This window comes from Gobius niger (assembly GCF_951799975.1).
Source record: "Gobius niger genome assembly, chromosome: 6".
NCBI lineage: Eukaryota > Metazoa > Chordata > Actinopteri > Gobiiformes > Gobiidae > Gobius > Gobius niger.
Genome location: NC_136857.1, coordinates 29,286,866 through 29,305,878, shown reverse-complemented (window position 1 = coordinate 29,305,878; position 19,013 = coordinate 29,286,866). Strand labels below are relative to the sequence as shown.

Below are 19,013 nucleotides of genomic sequence, written 5' to 3'. Positions count from 1 at the left end.
TTTCAAAATAGACACTCTTGGTACGCCCACAAATGGTCACTTGCAAAGCTGCCAGAGGGAAACACTTAAACGCTGAATTATGGATGTATTTTCTACCAAATAAAGATACAGAGACATGGAGAGGTAGTTATGTATGTATATAACAGTCCGTATACATACATAACGGAGAATGCTAACCATAATTCTAACGTTAGCTTTATGCTACATGCTAACGTCTAGCTTCGAGTGCCGGTTTTTCACTTTTACTGGACAATTTTCTAGAGACACAAAACATTCGAAAGGACCTGATTGTGACTTCTGTTTGTTAAATATGCCTTTCCTTCACCGTCAACCAGGCCACGCCACCCAGTGTGACACAGATACAGCTGCTTGTTTTTGTTAATTTTGTATATTTTTCTTGGTCATAATTTAAAACTGTCAGTGAGGCGCCTCTACAGGTGAAATGTCTGTACTGCAATTGATTTTTGAATTTTTTTTGGCACCCAATTGGCGCGTGAAAAACTGACGTCTGCAGCCTGCACTCTGCATGTAGCCGGTACGAGAGGCTTCAGTGTCCTGGAAAGTAGCGCAGTGGGCATTTCTTTACAAATCCATATCCAGGAAGGGGCTAACAGTCAGTCTGCATCATAAATATCAGCTACACAACCTTTCTAGTGCTAGATCAACAAGCATTAAATAATAATCCGAACAAAATAAAAAGCGTGAGCTGTCTGTTTACAACCCGGCCCCGAGAGTGGAGGGAAAAATAAGTTGGTGACTGAACTGCACAGACCCAGACCCCTCCCGCCCCTCTTTAATGTAAAATCCTGATGGTGTGTTTACATCATGTACATTGTTCTGCTGTAGAAATTCCCCCACACCCCGGGGCAGAAGAAGAAGAAGGTGGTAAAGTACGGGATGGGAGGTCTGCTGATCTTCGTTCTCATCAGTATCATCTGGTTCCCCCTGCTCTTCATGTCCCTGGTCCAGTCTGCAGCTGGAGTCACCAACCAGCCTGTGGACGTATCTATCCAGCTCAGCATTGCAGGATATGAGGTCAGCCCGCACAACGCAGCCTTATGTTTGACTACAGTATCAGTGGAAATCAGCCATTTTCAAGAAGCGGAATATATTCATCTGACTACATGATTCTCTCAGGCAATCTCCACATCAAAAAAAATTAATAATGTTTTACAAAATCACTTCAAAAGGACTTCATCTAGCTGAGTTTGACACATTTGTGCACAGCCTAAAACAAAAATGCATGTGTATTTAAAGGTGCATCATGCAACTGTTTTGTTTTTACTTTTTATTTTAAAGATTCAACATAAAAAAACACACATACAAGCATACTTTTAATTACTGAAATAAAAAAAGTTCTGTTGGAGGATGGGATCTGTAAGGGGATCAAGTAAATCCTGCAATTGTAGGTCTTTGTAGAACTCCTGGGTTGGATCATATTTTTGTTGTTTGGATTATGGTGAATTCGTATTAATCTGCAAACTAGGCAGATTCAGTGTTTTTCTAGTATTGGACCATATAGACAGGGTAGTTTTAACCCATCCTTGTGTAACCTTTTCTTTTTTGACCATACATCTGGGTTTATGAAAGGAACTATATCAAGAAATATTTCTGGACAGTCTCCTTGTTCCATAATGTACCATATTGGTTCTTCGTCTTGGCAAACCCACGCCAACATTGACCTCACCTGAGCTGCAAAATAGTGTTTTTTTTTTATTTGTGAAATTCAAAACTTTTTGTGACCCAATGGCTGTGTGGGTGTTTAGCGTGGCGCCTTTACTTTCGATCACTGTGGCCTCTATGTCGCTCCAGGTGAGATGGTTCTACCAGAACCTCTAAAAACAAGTGATTTTGGAGCATCATAGAGGCCACTGTGTGATTTTTCTGCATGAAAAGTTCTATAATCCACCTTTAAAATCTGCTCATTTCTCGTTCTGGGCACACTGTCAATGGACGATCAGGAGCTATTTTTTTTTTTGATGGAAAAAATAGGAGGCTGCTTATTAATTGCTCCTCTTTGTCACGGCTCATTATTGAGGAAACAGCACCACCTGGTGGCTGTGTATCATGCCCTTTGTGGCTTCTTTAATCAGTAGATATTCAGACATATCAAACATGCTCAGCGTTAGGCCTAATTGATCGAAACATCCAACACTTGAACTACAGAGTACAGATGACAGCTTAAGAACCTTTCTTTGGAAAACTCCTGTATGGCCACCAAAAAAACCAACACCAAAAAACAATACAATAATGTTAACCTTTATTGATTTTCAGTGAATTGTACAGCCCTAATTTTAAACCTTGTGTCTGTGTGCAGCCGCTGTTCACGATGACCGCTCAGGAGCAGAACCTCGTCCCTTACTCCGAGTCAGCGTTCACCCGCCTCACCCAAGTCTACGCCACGCACCCAGTAACTTTCACTACTAATATGTACTGATTATCAAATGCCATGGTAATGTGTTCATCAAAAAGATTAGTGTCCCATCTCTTCAGTTTATTTGTTTCTAGAGTAAAGTATGTGTCGTTATTTAAGTCTTTATGTATGACTTTGACGAGCAGCTGACCGGTTAGTTGTCGCTCTCTCCTTCTTTTAGTCGGCGATGCAGTTCATCATGAACTACGAGGCGACGGACGTGATGGTGGCCAAGATCAAAAGCGACGCCAGCCTCTTGTGGAGCATCAGCCCTGCGTCCCGAGCCGCCATGATCCATGAGCTGAGTAACTCCTCCCACATCTACATCACGCTCAGGTGGACGCTGCTCAGGTCAGCCCAGACAATAACACGGTTCACTGTCATAGTAGGAAGGAAAAGAAAATGGACTAAATTTGTGGCTCCCTCTTTCATTGTTTGCAATATATCTAAAAATCAGGTATAGGTCTTTAAGGCAGAATAGACAAACGATGTGGAAATGGGGATGTTAAAAAAAAAGTGAAGTGAGCGAAAAAAAAATGTCTTTCTAGGAACGCGTCCATCTCCATGAACCCTGAGACCGTGGGCGAGCACACAGTGAAATACGAAGACATGGTTCTGAGAGAGGGCATCGTCCAAATGCTGCGGGGGAACAGCAGTAAAGCCGTGTAAGCTCCACTCTCCCATCTGCACTACCTCTGTTCTGCTGCTCACTAATACTGAGGATGTGTCTCGTGCGATGTCACAGGACCATAGACGACCTCCTCCCGAAGTTTATCCGAGGACCAAAGGGACCGGAGTCTAAAATGGCCACGAGGATGAAAGTCGGTCAGTTATTTATTTTACATCGACCATCAACACGTTCAATTAAGCAAAAGAGAAACAATCATGTGTATCTGTGAATGCTGGACATACTCTACAAACCACATTGGGCCAAATCTGCATTTACACGTGCCCTCTAGAGGACGTTTAGGGAATTACAGCTTAGATTGTGAGATTCCTTATAGGAAAAAGGCACAGGATATGAAGTAAGAAGAGGTAAATTTTCCATAGCTGCTGCTGTGCAACCCTGCTGTACCAATGGGCCAGGAGCAAGGCCCACTTCTATCCCTGAAAACCTTCACTATGCCACTAATGTTTTAGATCAGGGTTTTGTAGGGCATTTAAAAGCATTAGAATTAGGGCCTCAAATGTCACTGGAGGTTTGGATGAAATTTTGTTTCTCAGTTGCCCGTTGGACACAATTGGCCTAAAATCTCCCTTCATTTAGTGATTGTTTGCAAATCTTAAAGCTGCCCTACCTCAATTACTCTGTTATCAAACCGTGAAAGTTGTAGATAGTTGATTGAAATCTCTCTGTTGCCTTCTTGCTCTCATAGACCCTTCCACACCTCCACACATTGTTCACTTGAGTTTATAAGAAACACATCTCAGCCGGAATTAGCTAATGCTAACATTGTCTGTGCTAATTTAGCCCCCAGGAAAATATATAGACAATATATACTGTATATATAGACACACGGTCTGTTTTTCTTTCACAAATGTGACGTTTGCAATATAAGTACCAAATGAGGTTTATTCTACTGCAAGAAAATAAATTGATTACCATAACTTTAAGGAATAATTGGTGCCAGAATATGAATGAGCAGAGTCAGAAGTGAAGTTTACATTATTTATTGTTACAGGATTAAATAGTCAGGACTACAGGCCATTTTACTGCACCGACTTATGATCCAAATGTACTGTAAACATGTGTAAGGCAAAACCCCACAAACACAACAGCATGCAATCTGAACGGCACAGCAAAATACTGCAACAGAACACAACACCACACGACTGGATTGTGAAATAAGTCTGACTCTGCAGTAAGCAGGTTTTGAGGGAAGTGACCCGAAACAAAACAACAAACAAAATATTGAAACTATAGAAAAAAAAAACGAGTAACAGAGTTTTTATTGCATTTTGGCTTTGAAAATTGAATATTTGGGCTTCAAAATGATATTAAATATGATGTCTTCAGTGTCACTTTCCTCTTTGATCAAGACTTACCACTGGCATTTCCCCATTAACAAAAGGTAATGATCAGAAAAACATGACAAGCTGCACTCTAACTGTTGGCTAGGTTTCGCCTGCTTCTGTCCGCCTCTGTCTTTTACTCGTCAGTCTGTGATTTTGTGCTTGTCCTCAGACCTCACCCAGCGCCCGGACCTCCACGCCCTGTCCTTTTTCAGGCCTCTGTCCCTGAAGCTTGAGCAGGAGAGCAGCTCGGGGAAGGACTCGGACAGAGACCAGTGGTGGGTGGTGGAGGAGTGTTCCGCCGGCCCCAAACGCAGCTGCCACAACATCCAGATCATCATCTTCAGCGACAAAGTCAGTCCCTCCAGCCTGGGCTTCCTGGCAGGACACGGGTAAAACTACTCCTCACCGTTAATCATGTTTTAGTCTTTGTTGACTAAGTTTAGATGCCTTTGCTTTAGCATCTGCTATATATTTTTTAGAACAAACAGTCGGTAGCTATTCAGGCTTTTCCAAGTAGCTCCCCAAAGATTTATAACATTTCATCATGCACTTTATGAATCACGTTTTAGAAGCTTTTTCTTTTTGGCCTTAACATGTTGAATACAATCTGCAAACATTAGGTGAAAAAAGTGCGACCAGTGGAGGGCACTATTACACCCAAGGGATAATCAAATCAAAGGTCTAAAAGAACAATAGCAGCTTATCAGCCTGTAGTAAATGGACATAAAGCATACAATTTCAAAATTCATCCAAAACTTTATAAACCAAAAGGTTATAAAAGCAATTCACCCAAGCCTCAAGTATTTAGTATTTTCTTTTCCTTTAGTTTAAAGTCCTAATATTACAATTTTTCAAAAAGTCAATGGAGTTTATGAATCATACTTCTACTTTACTTAAAGCCAGACCTGTATAACTTTACTGGGAGGGGGGGCGTCTCCATCTCGTCTCCATGGTGATGTTGACTAAAGGCAGCCACATAAGAGATTTGAATAGGTTGCAAATTAGGTCCTCATCCAAATCCATTCTTTGATTACCAACTGCAGAAATAGCATTTTCTGTCGAGCTGCTCATTAGGAGCATGTTTTTATTGGCAATAGTAGCATCCAAAAGGTTGCATAGTGTGCCTTTAAAGAAGAACTAAGCTACTTGTTTACCTTAATAAATGCTAAGGACCCTTAGCATGAAGGACTCTCATGCCAAGGGTCCTTCTTGCATGATCTTAATCTGGTAGACTGTCTAACTGAACGTTATCTTGAGCATTAAAACATGGATCCCTCCCTCTCTGTAGAATCGTGGGCCTGTACATGTCGGTGGTCCTCGTCATTGGGAAGTTTGTGCGCGAGTTCTTTAACGGGATCTCACGCTCCATCATGTTCGAGGAGCTGCCGTGCGTGGACCGCGTGCTCAAGCTGTGCACGGATATCTTCGTGGTGAGGGAGACCGGCGAGATGGAGCTGGAGGAGACACTGTTCGAGAAACTCATCTTCCTCTACAGATCGCCCGAGACCATGATCAAGATGACCCGGGAGAAGAAGGACAGCTAGACCTACGACGCTGCTTCTTATACTTCCCGTACTGTAGAAATTGTGTCTGAGTGTATGGATTTAGTTTGTGAGTGAACAGCCCTAATGTAAGAAATCCAAACATACCTTAGTGCTCGAGTTGACGGTAATAGTGACAAGTGAATATATGCAATGTCTTGGCTGAATGAAAAAAGAATGAAATAAGCCTGTGGCTCATCATCAGGCTCGCGTTGAAACATCAGCACCATGGACAGAGGCAACCAGAAATGTACAACCCACTTCATCCAATTCAATATATTAATAACTTATATATATAAGTTATTAGGCCTATTTCATTTTGTTTGTTGAGTAACTGTTGGCACTTGGGGAAGTTTGATTCATGTTTTAGTTGTGACATATGTCTGACAGAACACAAAAGATTTATTCCCGGAGAATACAGCATAAAAATGGGGGAAAAAAAGTTATTTTTTTCTATATCAGTACTTTAACTATACTTGGTTTACAATACCGATGCCTGAGCAGTGCTTTTTTCAATACCTTTTTTTTGTAGATGTAGTCTTCTTTTCACTTTTTTTTGGTATCGTTTATCGTTTTATCGTTTATTTGAGCTGAAACAACAAATTCATTTTCTTTAATGCTGTCCACGGACCTGACAGGTATCAAAAATATTTTTTCGGTACCTGTTTTAGGCTACCATTAGCACCTAAACTTTTTTTCCCCACCACTATAGTGGTGTCATTTAATGGTACCATAGAGCATGATTAGGTTTTTTAGTAGAAGTAGAGCAAGTACTAGAGAATTTCCTCACATATTTGAGTAATTATAATGGAGTACTACTTTTTACCATTTTGGATGAAATTAAGAATTGATTTTGATTTGTCTATTGTGTTCTTAACACCTAAGTTACTTGGAGCATTTTGTACACACTCCCCATTTGTATAACCTCCTTGACCAGTGGTTCTCAACTGTTGGAAGTTGAAGTGGAACTGCATTTATTGTTGATGTTTTTTAGGGATTTCACCTCAAACTTGAATCCACAAATCATCGGCCAGAAAATATGTTTTTTTTGGGTTTGAAATGTACTAAAACTGTCCCAAACTGTATTTTGTTTTATCATAAGTCGGGAGTAATTCTTCTTTCGCGTTGTGCCTCGTTATATGTTCACATTGGATTGCAAAGCTTCAATAGTGGGAGAAGTTATACCATGATACTCTTGTTCTTGTAACCCTGTGAGCGGGAGTCCAACTACCAACCTCATTTCCAATCTCACGTGTTTCAGGGTATTGGAAAAAAAATGCAATTTTGTACTGTAATTATCAGACACATCCATTTTAAACTAAGTGCCTGTAATATTTTAGAAGTTAGCATGCCTTTGAATTATGTTGGAAGTTTTCTTGTGTAAATAGATTACAAAAACACCAAATGTCTGCTGGGATTTCCTTGTATCAATCAATGGCTTCAAACCTCTGAACAGCCCCACGCTGTTGACAATTTATATCGAATTAAACCTTTGCAAAAAAGTAACTGTCAGAGTTTATTCTTTTCTAGCATAGATTGAAAGTGAAATCAAACACACTTTATTTTCCCAACATGAATATTTATTAATAACAAATGAGGAAAAACAGATTTCATCCAGGTCCCCCTTTCATAGTTTCATGTCGATGTCCATCTTTACTCTGGTGCACGGCCGGACAGCCTCAGGAACTAATGATTTGAAGAAGCAAAACTATGTACAGCGCCGACTCGCATCCTGTCAAGAGAACAAAAGCAAGGTCAAAATCTAGTTTGGAGCTTTCTTTTAAATGACAAAATATTGAGCCACTATGAGCAGCCCGCATGTGCAAGTTTGACGGAACTCAAAGTCTATCATTTTTTCTAACCTGTGAGCTACCAAACAAAAATGGCAGAGAGCTACTTATGCTTCAAAAGATAAAATGCAACTCGAGTAGGAATTAGGAACGGGAATTTCAACTTAAAGAAAATAATTACAGTTCTCTCTATACGTTGTGTTTATTCACCCAAATGTTTACATCTTGTGTTCTGGGTAAAAAGAATATGTGTTTAAATGTGACCCCTCAAACGTGTGGAGAAACACATATGACGCAGTGGAATCTGACACCCAACAAGAACTATAGAATCATATTAAAAAATACTTTCATATCGAAAAGAGTTTGTACATCTGCACTGCTCCACAGTTCTTAATTGATGAGTAAAAAAAAAAGAAAAAAAAGAAAAAAATTCCACAAAGACCAGGCTTCGGAAGGTTAGTAAATACGACACATTTCCACTTTCATTTAAATAGGCACAGATTCTAAATCTTGGTGTTCGGACCCATTTTCGGATCCCCAGTATTTCACAGGGAGTCTTTCGAACTTCTCAAAACAATAGGTCGAAACTACGTTGACAGAAATGTATTAAAGGGATGGTGTTTCTATCAGTTTGAGCTTATTTTGTTCATCGAGCCACACTTCTTAACCTCTGATATCAATGGAAAGGGCGTTGTGGTCTCTGTTTGAATCGTTAAGCAGGGGTCAAATAGAGAAAAAGGTCAGAAACCGTTGATTTGAAGGATAAAACGACAAGTTAAAGCCTTAAGGTTCTCATTTTTGAGATGGCAATAGGGAGGATCGCTGTTATCGTTTATTTCCACGATTTTGACCGGATGTTTTGGCTGATTTTTCCCAGGCGTGAAAAAACATTTATTTAAATCAATGATCTTTTAAAGAGCAGATCTTAAACCGAACTTCTATCCAGTTCCGCTATACCCAAATCTTAACGCTTCTTGGCTGTAAAGCTTACAGCCTACAGACCTGTGTGACGCCTCATGTAAAAGCTAAGACCTACAAAACTGATCGCAACTTTTTTCGCAGTGTTGTGGCCGCATTTCTGAAGCATTTTTGTCGTGTTTTTGACTCTCTTTTGCCTCGTTTTCTGGGGTTTATGGGTGTGTTTATGTTGCTTTGTCGTCTTCATTGCTTTCTTTTTCTTGCTTTTTGTGTCGTGCTCGCTAGTCACGTTTGTCACTATTTTATCGTTGCTTTTCCAGCACGTTTTAATCACTTTGTGTCTTTTTGTTTTGCTTTTCAATTATGTTTTGTGTCACTTTTTTGTTGCATTTTCACGCTTTATTCAAGAAGCCTTTAGATTTGGGTAATTCAGGTGGGGGTTGAGAGGTTAACACATTCGCGTTGCCCACCAGAACCTCGGACGTGATGACGACGTACTCACTGTGCCTAATGACAAGCTGGAGGTCATATGTCTGGCACAGGTGCACGTCAATGCTAAAGCTACGCGAGTGTGACTGATCTTGCAATGACCTCGTACTTACATGCGGTTTTGGCTTTGTGGACTTTGACGGCGGCTTCCGCGGCCTTCACTGCCTCAGCTTTGAACTGGGGCTTGAGCGCTGCCCGCACCGCATTAGCGCAGATGTGGGAGAAGCGGATGTAGCTGCAAAGGACACACGCATACACATACACAAACACAGGGTCAGGATTAATGCTGAAGGTTAACGAACAGTCTGCGGCATTCGGGTGTCCTGTAGCTTCAGTGTTTATTAGCATGTTGAGTGAGAGAAGTGCGAGGAGTCAATTCATTTCTACAACCACACGGTCCTGTCAAACTTGTGTGTGTGTGTGTGTGTCTGTGCTACTACAAGCTAACCTCACTTAGCATAGCATCACGATCTCAACATTTTCGACACAAAAGTGAACCTCAAACAGTTAGAATTATTTGGTTATGATTTCTACACGTCCGGCAGTCAACATAATAACCCCATTTCAATTGCAACATGTTAAATCTTACCTAAGACCAGCCTGTCTCCAGTACGCGACCATTTTGCTTGTGCTGTGGCTTCAAGGACGGTCGAATGCGTGCGCGATGACGTAGACGTACGTGGAAACGCTGACCAATAAGAAGAATCAGAAGCTTTGATTGACGGGTTGTTACACCGCGACATGTCCCGCTCCAAGAGTACGATTGCAAATGATATGTTAACCTCTTAACCCCCGCCTTAACCGATTTTTTCCTGTTCAGCTTTATCCAAATCTAAATGGCTATCGTAAAGCCTCATCTGAAAGTTAAGACCCACAAAACTCATCTAAACGGATCGTTGTTTAAATATATTTTTTTTTTATTGTAACAACAAGTACACAAATGTAAATTTATGTTTGTACTTTGGACAAATACTGATTTCCAGTGCCTTTTTGTCATCAGAATCTTCCAGAATTGTTATATAAGAGAAAGTATCACTATAAAAATTTGTAAAATTGGGTTTCTGCTTTGAGTATTTACATTTGTGAACAACAAAATTTGAAAAAAGGATGAGTAAATTCAGAAAAAAATGTCTTCATTCCTTTGCTTTCTGAAGAAACAAAAAAAATAATAAAAATAATTTTCTCATTTTAAGATTGAAGTCCTTGTATAGATTTCCAATTATGAAGCAAACACTTTTTCCTCGCGTTGTGGCCACGTTGTGGTCACTTTTTTAAATTTATTTTTTAATCACTTTTTTGTTGCGTTTTAGTCCATTTTTGCCACATTTTCATCGCTTTTTGTGACTTTTTTGGTTAGGTTTTCATCGCTTTTTTGACACATTTTCGTCACATTTTTGCCACATTTTTTGCCACATTTTCAATGTTTTTTTAATCACTTTTTTGTCACTTTTCTGTCACTTTTCTGTTAGTCGTTTTTCTTTCGTGGCGTTTTCGTTGAATTTTCGTCGCTATTTTGATACTTTTCCCAAGAAGGTTTTAGACTTGGGTACAGCCAAACTGGAGACTTGGTGCTTGGTTCAGGTGGGGGTCACGAGGTTAACAATATATTATTTTGAAAAGGTTTTATATCAACCCAAAGTTTTATACAATTACATAATCTTACATAATTTCCTCGCTGTAGTTTCCTCTTTGGGCCACCAGGGGGAGTCCGGGTGCAAGTTCGGGTGTCTACGCTCCCTCTGCCTGTCCTCCTCCTTCTTCGTTCGGTCACGCTGTCATTCGGCACCGGCTCCCAGCCCTGACCCAAAATCGCCTCAAAATGAAGATCTGGGCGTCAGAGCACGTATTCAAGTAAGTACTACATCTTCTCAATAAATGTGCATTTCACTGGTTTCCATAAAACAACTTAAAACGTACGATAAAAGACCGTTGTGTGTCCTCTCGCTAGCATCTTAGCATTAGCCGCGGAGCTACATAACTTGGCGCTGGGCGGTCATAAAAGTTACCAAAGCGCCCTTATCTGTCACTTAAGGTCGCATCGCGCTAGAACACTTTTGTATTGTAATGTTTTCGGATTTTCGAACTGAAATATCAACATTGTAGTGACATCGGTTGCTTGTTTTAGCCCATTATAAGCGTTTAACTTTTCTTATCAGTTAGCTGTGGTTAGCCAAGAGAGCTAACTGTGGTCTCAAGGGTTTCGATCAAAACAAGGATATTATCAACATAAAAACCGGTGATTATTATTATCATAGTATCCCTGATCGCTTCTGTTCTTTGTTATTCAGGATTTTCGCGTGCTTTGTGTGTCTGGTCTGCCTCACTCAGACAGGCACCGAGTTACATAACGCAATCAGATTGGCAGCAGGATGGATGCGATTACAAGGCAACTCGGTCTGTGTTTACGAGGGTTTTTTACAAGAGATTAGCCCCACAATGCTGCTGATTAGAGATGGGATTACTTAGACATTTAGATTTCTTTCAGGAAGTCTCTAGAAGCACCCGGGATGATGCTGTGGAGGGGGCGTTAGCTCCCGCTGTCATCCCGACAAAGGAGCTGTGCGTTCGGCTAACATAATCCAACCCGATGCGTTATGTTTTTTTTATTATTAAGCAGCACTATTTTCCATTTCTGTTGCTTTACCTTTAGAAATAAGATAAGTAGTAGTTACAATTGTAGTTTTGAGTTGGGGAATATGCAGTTTCAACAGAAATGCACCGTTATTTAGTGTGTACACTGTAAACAAAGCCAGTAGTTTACTGTAATTTGAGTTTAGTGTTAAGGCTCATTCATACTTCACAAGACGCAAGAAGTTCTTGTTCTTGCACCCTGAGATGCAGAACAAAATGAAGTCACTTTTACCTTGTGGCCATAGAAACCTTGTGTAACTGACAACAGTTCCATGGCGACAGAGCAAAAGGGATTTCATTTTGTTCTGCAGCTCAGGGTGCAAGAACAAGAACTTCTTGCGTCTTATGAATGAGCCTTTAGTCATGTTTTCGCTTCTTTGCTATTCAATAAACTGTCATAATGAGTAAAAATCATACTAAACGTATATAGGTTGGGTACCGTTAACCTCTTAACCCCCACCTGAACCGAGCACGTTTTCTCCAGTTTGGCTTTACCCAAATCCAGAAAGCTTCTTTGAAAAAAGTGTCCAATAGCAATAAAAATGGGCCGAGAAAGAGGATGATTAAAAACGCACGAAAGAGCAGTAACAGAAAAGTGACAAAAATATGATTGAAAAAGTGACAAAGACGCAATGAAAAGAAATGTCAAAAAGGTCGCGACAACATGGCAACAACGCAAGGATCAGTTCAGATCAAGTTTTCTAGGTCTTAGCTTTCAAATGAGCTGTTACTTTGGCCCATAGGATGTGACCTTTTAGACTTGGGTAAAGCTGAACTGGAGAAAATGCACTGGGGTAAAACAGTGTAGGCACTGCTGGGATCAAAAATAAAATGCCATCAAATAAAGGAACCAAAAAATTATAATTTTTTTCTTTCGATGCCAAGTGTTGATGCCTGTCGGTCCAGGGACTGTGAGACGGCACAAAAAAAAATACTGGGTTGTTTCAGCTCAAATAAATGATACAAATTTTATTCAAAGTGCAATATTCTTTTATGCAATCAATGTATATTATTGTTCTGTCCATGGTTGTAAGCTTTACAACATTCATTTTGATTGTGAACTCAAAACATGCACGATTGGTTCTCCTCATGGTCCTGGGATGGGTCACCTGCTGCTCCTCACAAGTTTAGCTCCAGCGACAATGACCAGGACGGGTCAAAGGACAAATGTCCCTCTCTGCGGTCGTTAAAACGTAACTTACCCTCATTGCTCTTTCGTGCCTATTGTAGCCACCCCTGGGAGACGGTGACCAAAGCAGCCATGCAGAAATACCCCAACCCCATGAACCCCGGTGTGTTCGGAGTGGACGTGCTGGACAGGAGAGTGGACACAGACGGACGGCTACACAGCAGCAGACTGCTGAGCACAGAGTGGGGGCTGCCGGCCATCGCCAAGTCTGTGAGTCTTTACAACATGAGTTACTGTTAACCAACACGTAGTCAGGCAATAAGGAAAGTAGTTTTTTGTCAATGTAATAAATGATCAATAAAACACAGAATCCCTGCATCTGTATGTCCGTTCCCAGTTTAGCTGAACAAGACAAAATGTGACTTACCCAACTCTATTTTCATGTTCTAGATAATTGGTGCAACGAGATCCTGCACTTATGTCCAAGAGCACTCGGTAGTGGACCCCCAAGCAAAGACGTTTGAACTGCAATCTACAAATGTAAGTAGAAAGACAATAAATGCATAGACTAGAGCTTCACATAAAGTGCTAACGGCTGCCTTTTTTAAATTTCAGATTTCCTTCACAAATCTAGTATCGGTTGATGAGAAGCTGACCTACAAACCTCACCCACAAGACCCCCAGAAGTAAGTGGTGCATCTGTCTCTTGGTGGATTTGCGTGTTTGACTCTGACCTGTGACCCTCCTGTTTGCCTGCAGGACGGTGCTGACGCAGGAGGCCCTGATCAGCGTAAAAGGCGTCAGTCTGAGCAGCTACCTCGAGGGGCTCATGGCCAACACTATCTCCGTCAACGCGGGCAAGGTAAACCCACAACACGGCCTCTTAACTAGAACTGGTAAAGGCGAGACACGGCAGGTGAAAACATCCATGTTTTATGCAGTGGTCAATTTTGTACTTCTTGGCTGAGCCTTTGACATTTTAACCTCTTACCACCCGCCTTAACCATGCACATTTTCTCCATTTGAAAGCCAAGACCCACAAAACTAATCTAAGCTTCTTCCTCGTTATGATTGTCACCTTTTTGTCGTTTTTGATTGTGTTTTCATCATGTTTTTGTTCCTTTTTGCCTTTTACATATTTTTTTGTGTGAAAATGTGACAAAAATGTGACTAAAACGTGACATCAAAACAAAGAAGGTTAGACAAACTCCAGTCTAGAAGCTTTTAGATTTGGGTAAACTGGAGAGAAAAGTGCTCGGTAAAGGCAGGTGTTAAAGGAATAGGCCACCGTTTTTACATACTGAGATATGTTCTTACCTTAGCTTTGACGAGTTCTTTAGGACCTGTCTGATCTTCCCCCGTGCCTTCAATCACGTAAACACAGCGCAGACGGCGTTAGCATTTAGCCTCTCCCCCTCTCCACTATAGCTCCAAAACAGGTCAAGATTGAAGCTACCAAGCTCTTCCACGTTTTCCCTATTTAAATATGGTTACGTGAAGTGTTCCACTACAAAGTATAATTACACAAAATTAAACAATGTGGATTTTCTAAGCGGATAAAAGGGGGAACTATAATGTAAGGCGTAATAATACCAGGAGTAGTTCGAAATCCGCGCAGTAATCTTCACTTTACTGCGCAGTAATCTTCACTTTGCTGTGCTGATATTCCTTTAAGGGTTGTCTTAATCTCAAAGTGAATAAACTCACCCTTAATGTTGTGTATTTTATGACATTTTGTAGACTTTGGATTTTGTCTGATATTGTCATGTTTCCCACGTGCATCCATTCACAAATACTGACATGTTTGGTAGCCATGCAACACACAGAATCCCCCCAACAAGACTCTGTAATCTAAATATGGTCCTGTCCTTTGCGGAGGACAGCAGCTGTGAAAGTCACGCACATGTGCAGACCTTGCAGAACTCCGTTTTTCTCTAAATTAGGTTTTTTTTTTTCACTCTTTTGCAAGAACAGCTCCTACAGAGTGGTTTTGCAATAAAGCTTTTTAACCTCTTATTCCCCACTTTAACTGAGCACATTATCTCCAGTTCGGTTTCACCCAAATCTAAAAACTTCTCAATGCCTATAGGCCAGGGTAGCATTTCATTTGAAAGTGAAGACCTGCATAACTGATCCCAGGTTTTCGTCATCTTTTTAGTCGCTCTTTTGTGGCTTTTATGTTCCTTTTTCATCCCTCTATCTAGTCGTGTTTTTGTAGCTTTTTTTCCATTGTGTTATTGTTGCTTTTTTGTCACTTTTTTTTGCTGCGTTTTCATCCTCCATTATTGTTTCTATGTTGATCCTTTTTTCCAAGAAGCTTTTAGATCTGGTTAAGGCCCAAATGGAGAAAGTGCGCTTTGTTCAGGTGGGGGTTAAGAGGTTAAGAGAAGACTGAATATGAGCCACTATACTTATAAAAGATTAGCAGATTTGATGGCAAGCCGAGAATAAGTTGAAATGCTTGGACCCATCCATAGTTCATCCATATTTCCTGGTGTCTCAGGGTCGGGAGGCGATGGAGTGGGTGATCCGGAGGCTGAACTCTGAAATCGAGGAGCTGGCAGCGACGGCGCGAGGCTCCATGAGGGCGCCCATGGCAGCAGCGGTGACCGACAAATAACACTGACCCCACCCCTCTCTCCACACCTCGCTCTCTCCGCCCCTTCTTTCATGAACCAATGGACTCTGAACGGACATTTTCTCCTCAACGGGGGAATCCTCTTCATCTCATCTACGGTTCCTGACAGCAATGTCCCCGCAATACGTCCCATATCACAGCCACCATCGTCGCTACCACCAGCGAGCCGATGACAGGTACAAACAATAACAATCGAGGCTCGCCGGAGATCGCGCTCGCCAAGCTCTTCTTAGAATTCACACTGTGCCTATGAAACGTCGTTCTCCTCACAGTAGTTTGTCTGTTCTGTCCGAATGTGGTGTCCTTTACAGAGATTTTAGACCATGTTATTAGTTTCTTCCCCAAAATGTAGACAAGCAGCCCACATGGGTGTGTACAGCCTTTGTAAAGCTACACTATTGAAGTAGAAATAGATTTTTTATATTAAGAAACACATCCCCGTAGGCATAAACTAAAACTCTAGCAGCAACGCGACAAGAATGAATATCTATTTATTGAACTTTGGTGCTTTGTTGAGTGAAATATCTGTATATTTGTACTTGACTTTAGATTATTGATCTTTTTGAGGACTTCTGAAGAGTTATTTATTTATTGGCAAACTAAATACACTGCAAAAAGTAATCTGGATTCTTGAATTGATTCAAGATTACATTTTATTATTTTATTATCTTTTGTTTTACACTTAAATTAAGAAAGATCTCATCCCACTGAAAAAAAAATATTTAAAAAAGATTTTTTAATCTTAATCTTAATTTAAGTTTTAATAACTTGCCTCGTTGACAGAGTTCTTGAAATGAGTAACTCAAGACCAAATTGAATAATTATTTCTAGATTACTTTTGCAGTGATGTGCTTGGCTTTAGGTAATTTATATTTTTGAGTTGCTCGGACAAGTTATAATTAGTTTATTCACTCACTGGAGTGTTTTTTCCAAGTTAAATCCTTTCCCATTGGAGAAAGAAAACAAGCTTTTAAATTTCAGTACTTTTAAGTAGTTTCTTTTTGTTAGTGGCTTTAGAGTTAAGATTTAGCCTGAAGGGAAAAGCCAAAAATCTGGATTGAAGTTGTAGCTGATCAACTTTAGGTTTGTATTTTAGAAACAGATTTAGCCCAAAACTTAACAATGTACAAGAAAAGCTTCACAAAATGTCATCACGTAAAAGATGGATGTTGAAATTGTTCTGCAAAACTAACATTTTTGATGTGCCAAATTTCAGCATTTTCATCTCAATTTTTCTGTTCGATTAATTTCGCTATGGTTCTTGGTAATTACAAATTGATATCAAATAAGTGCTGATAATTTCTAGTGTTACAATAGAGTTCACAATCTGCAACTTTTTTTAGTGACACTTTAGTGAAAAACAAATTGACTTGGGGAAAAAACAACTCGATGGGCTTAGTTTTTAATCTTGTATCATGTTATTTTGGTCAGAAATTGGATTAGATTTCCATTTACTTTGGACGTAGAAATTATTTGACAACAGGGACCTACACGCTCAAGCAATGTCATGGGACCACATCTTTTGAGAAAAATCACATACAAAAATGTTCCTGTTACTACATTTTCAAACCTTTGTCAGCCTCGTGCAGGCGCTGGTCAGTCTGCCTTCGTCAACCTTCTGTCTCCTGTCATTAGCCAGTCCGTTTGTGTTACAAAATGTGCATACTTGAATGTTTAACTTATTTTTTGTCAAGATAAGCAAAGGAAGGCTGTGAAGAAACTCGCTGTGTGCATTTGGAATCGCATTGTGAACCGTTTGTGGTACAAAGCAAGGACACTGTAAGAGATTATGACCGGAATATGAACAAAATGCTTATGGACGTTAGCCAACACTGTTATTTATGGTTTTATAATAAGTGGCAATGGCTGTTAGCTATTTATAAACTATTTTTAGATTGTAAGCAGTGTTTCAGTGATTCCATGTTAAAAAACCTTTTGGTCACGTAAAAGAAAAGACTGTTTTTGAGACGCTTAGCTTTTCTATTATAGGCTCTGTGCACAGAATGTATTTGGCTAACTTCCTATTGGCCAGTGTAGTCTGAAGACCACTTCCTGTCTACTTTTTACCGTAAATGAAAAATCAGATTTTAAAAACAGAACAAAACTTAATTGGAGTGTTTTTCCTCAAAATTATTTTAAATAGTGGTGCTTTTTTAACATTTGATGGTGTCAAATAAGCGTTAGCCTTTAGCTTCAAAGCAATAACTGCTATAGAAGTCGTTTCCGGTGAAGGATTTTACTTCCTGTGTACCATTCTGTGCACTGAGCCTCTTCAGCACGTTTTGAGTTTGGAGAAGCAAACGAGGGCAATGGTTTTGTGTGTTACTAAGAGCACAAAAACAAAAAAAACCTGTGCTTTCATAATAATTTAGCACTGTACTTGTTTGTCGCAAGATCAATTCAACTTGAAATTTAAATCTATACAGTTTGGCTCAGTTTCCGTATGTATTATATCAAGCAACAGTATTTATGCAGAGTTCGATTAATTCAAGGGTTGAGCTTCATGCTAACTATTGATTTAAGGTTTGAGCTTCATGCTAACTGTTGATTCAAGGGTTAAGCTTCATGCTAACTATTGATTCAAGGGTTTTAGCTTCATGCTAACTATTGATTCAAGGGTTGAGCTTCATGCTAACTATTAATTCAAGGGTTTAGCTTCATGCTAACTATTGATTCAAGGGTTGAGCTTCATGCTAACTATTAATTCAAGGGTTTAGCTTCATGCTAACTATTGATTCAAGGGTTGAGCTTCATGCTAACTATTAATTCAAGGGTTTAGCTTCATGCTAACTATTAATTCAAGGGTTTAGCTTCATGCTAACTATTGATTCGAGGGTTGAGCTTCATGCTAACTATTGATTCAAGGGTTAAGCTTCATGCTAACTATTGATTCAAGGGTTGAGCTTCATGCTAACTATTGATTCAAGGGTTGAGCTTCATGCTAACTATTGATTCAAGGGTTGAGCTTCATGCTAACTATTGATTCAAGGGTTGAGCTTCATGCTAACTATCAAAAACCAAAAGTATCAGCAGTGATTGTATGCAAAGGTCCACAACCCACTGACATTTTTCTGTGACCCACTTTAGGGACCACTACATGCCGTCTCCAGCGTGTTTAGTATGAGTGATCGTAAACCCGTAAGTCGGACTGATGCTAAAAACAATTAGCCTGGGGGTGAGGGCCCAATATTGTATCTTTACCAGGTGACTCTGCTCCCTGAGTTAAAAAACCCATCCCAGTCAAGAATCGGGATGTTAGGAATGTGTTTTTAGTCCATTGTGCCTCACCTCTGTCAACTTCTCCAAACCTTAACTTTGCTCTCAACAATCCACTGTAGGGATTTAAATAGGGAAGCTATTCTCAAAAATACTTTTCTTTTTGACTCAATAACTTTACCTGACCGTTTATCTGTGTGTCACTCATTTCACTTCAGGGGGGTTCATAGTC

At 40.1% G+C, this 19,013-nt stretch overlaps 2 protein-coding genes across 2 annotated transcripts in view; both read left to right on the top strand.

The window, feature by feature from the left end:
- The window catches only part of LOC306964862 (piezo-type mechanosensitive ion channel component 2), a 56,920-nt gene extending 50,829 nt beyond the window's left edge, over positions 1-6,091 (top strand). The window contains exons 49-55 of the mRNA XM_079559030.1: positions 847-1,035; positions 2,318-2,410; positions 2,595-2,764; positions 2,962-3,078; positions 3,159-3,238; positions 4,599-4,818; positions 5,718-6,091. Coding sequence (XP_079415156.1) covers positions 847-1,035; positions 2,318-2,410; positions 2,595-2,764; positions 2,962-3,078; positions 3,159-3,238; positions 4,599-4,818; positions 5,718-5,973 — 1,125 coding nt within the window. The 3' untranslated portion in view covers positions 5,974-6,091. The remainder of the gene's footprint in view (positions 1-846; positions 1,036-2,317; positions 2,411-2,594; positions 2,765-2,961; positions 3,079-3,158; positions 3,239-4,598; positions 4,819-5,717) is intronic.
- Positions 6,092-10,886: 4,795 nt separating this feature from the next.
- On the top strand, positions 10,887-16,166 carry LOC306965040 (PRELI domain containing protein 3B-like). Its single transcript, XM_079559257.1, has 6 exons — positions 10,887-11,018; positions 13,029-13,197; positions 13,378-13,467; positions 13,543-13,613; positions 13,687-13,789; positions 15,431-16,166. The coding sequence occupies exons 1-6, from the start codon at positions 10,987-10,989 to the stop codon at positions 15,545-15,547; spliced, it is 582 nt and encodes a 193-aa protein (XP_079415383.1). The 5' UTR covers positions 10,887-10,986; the 3' UTR covers positions 15,548-16,166.
- The last annotated feature ends 2,847 nt before the right edge of the window (positions 16,167-19,013 follow it).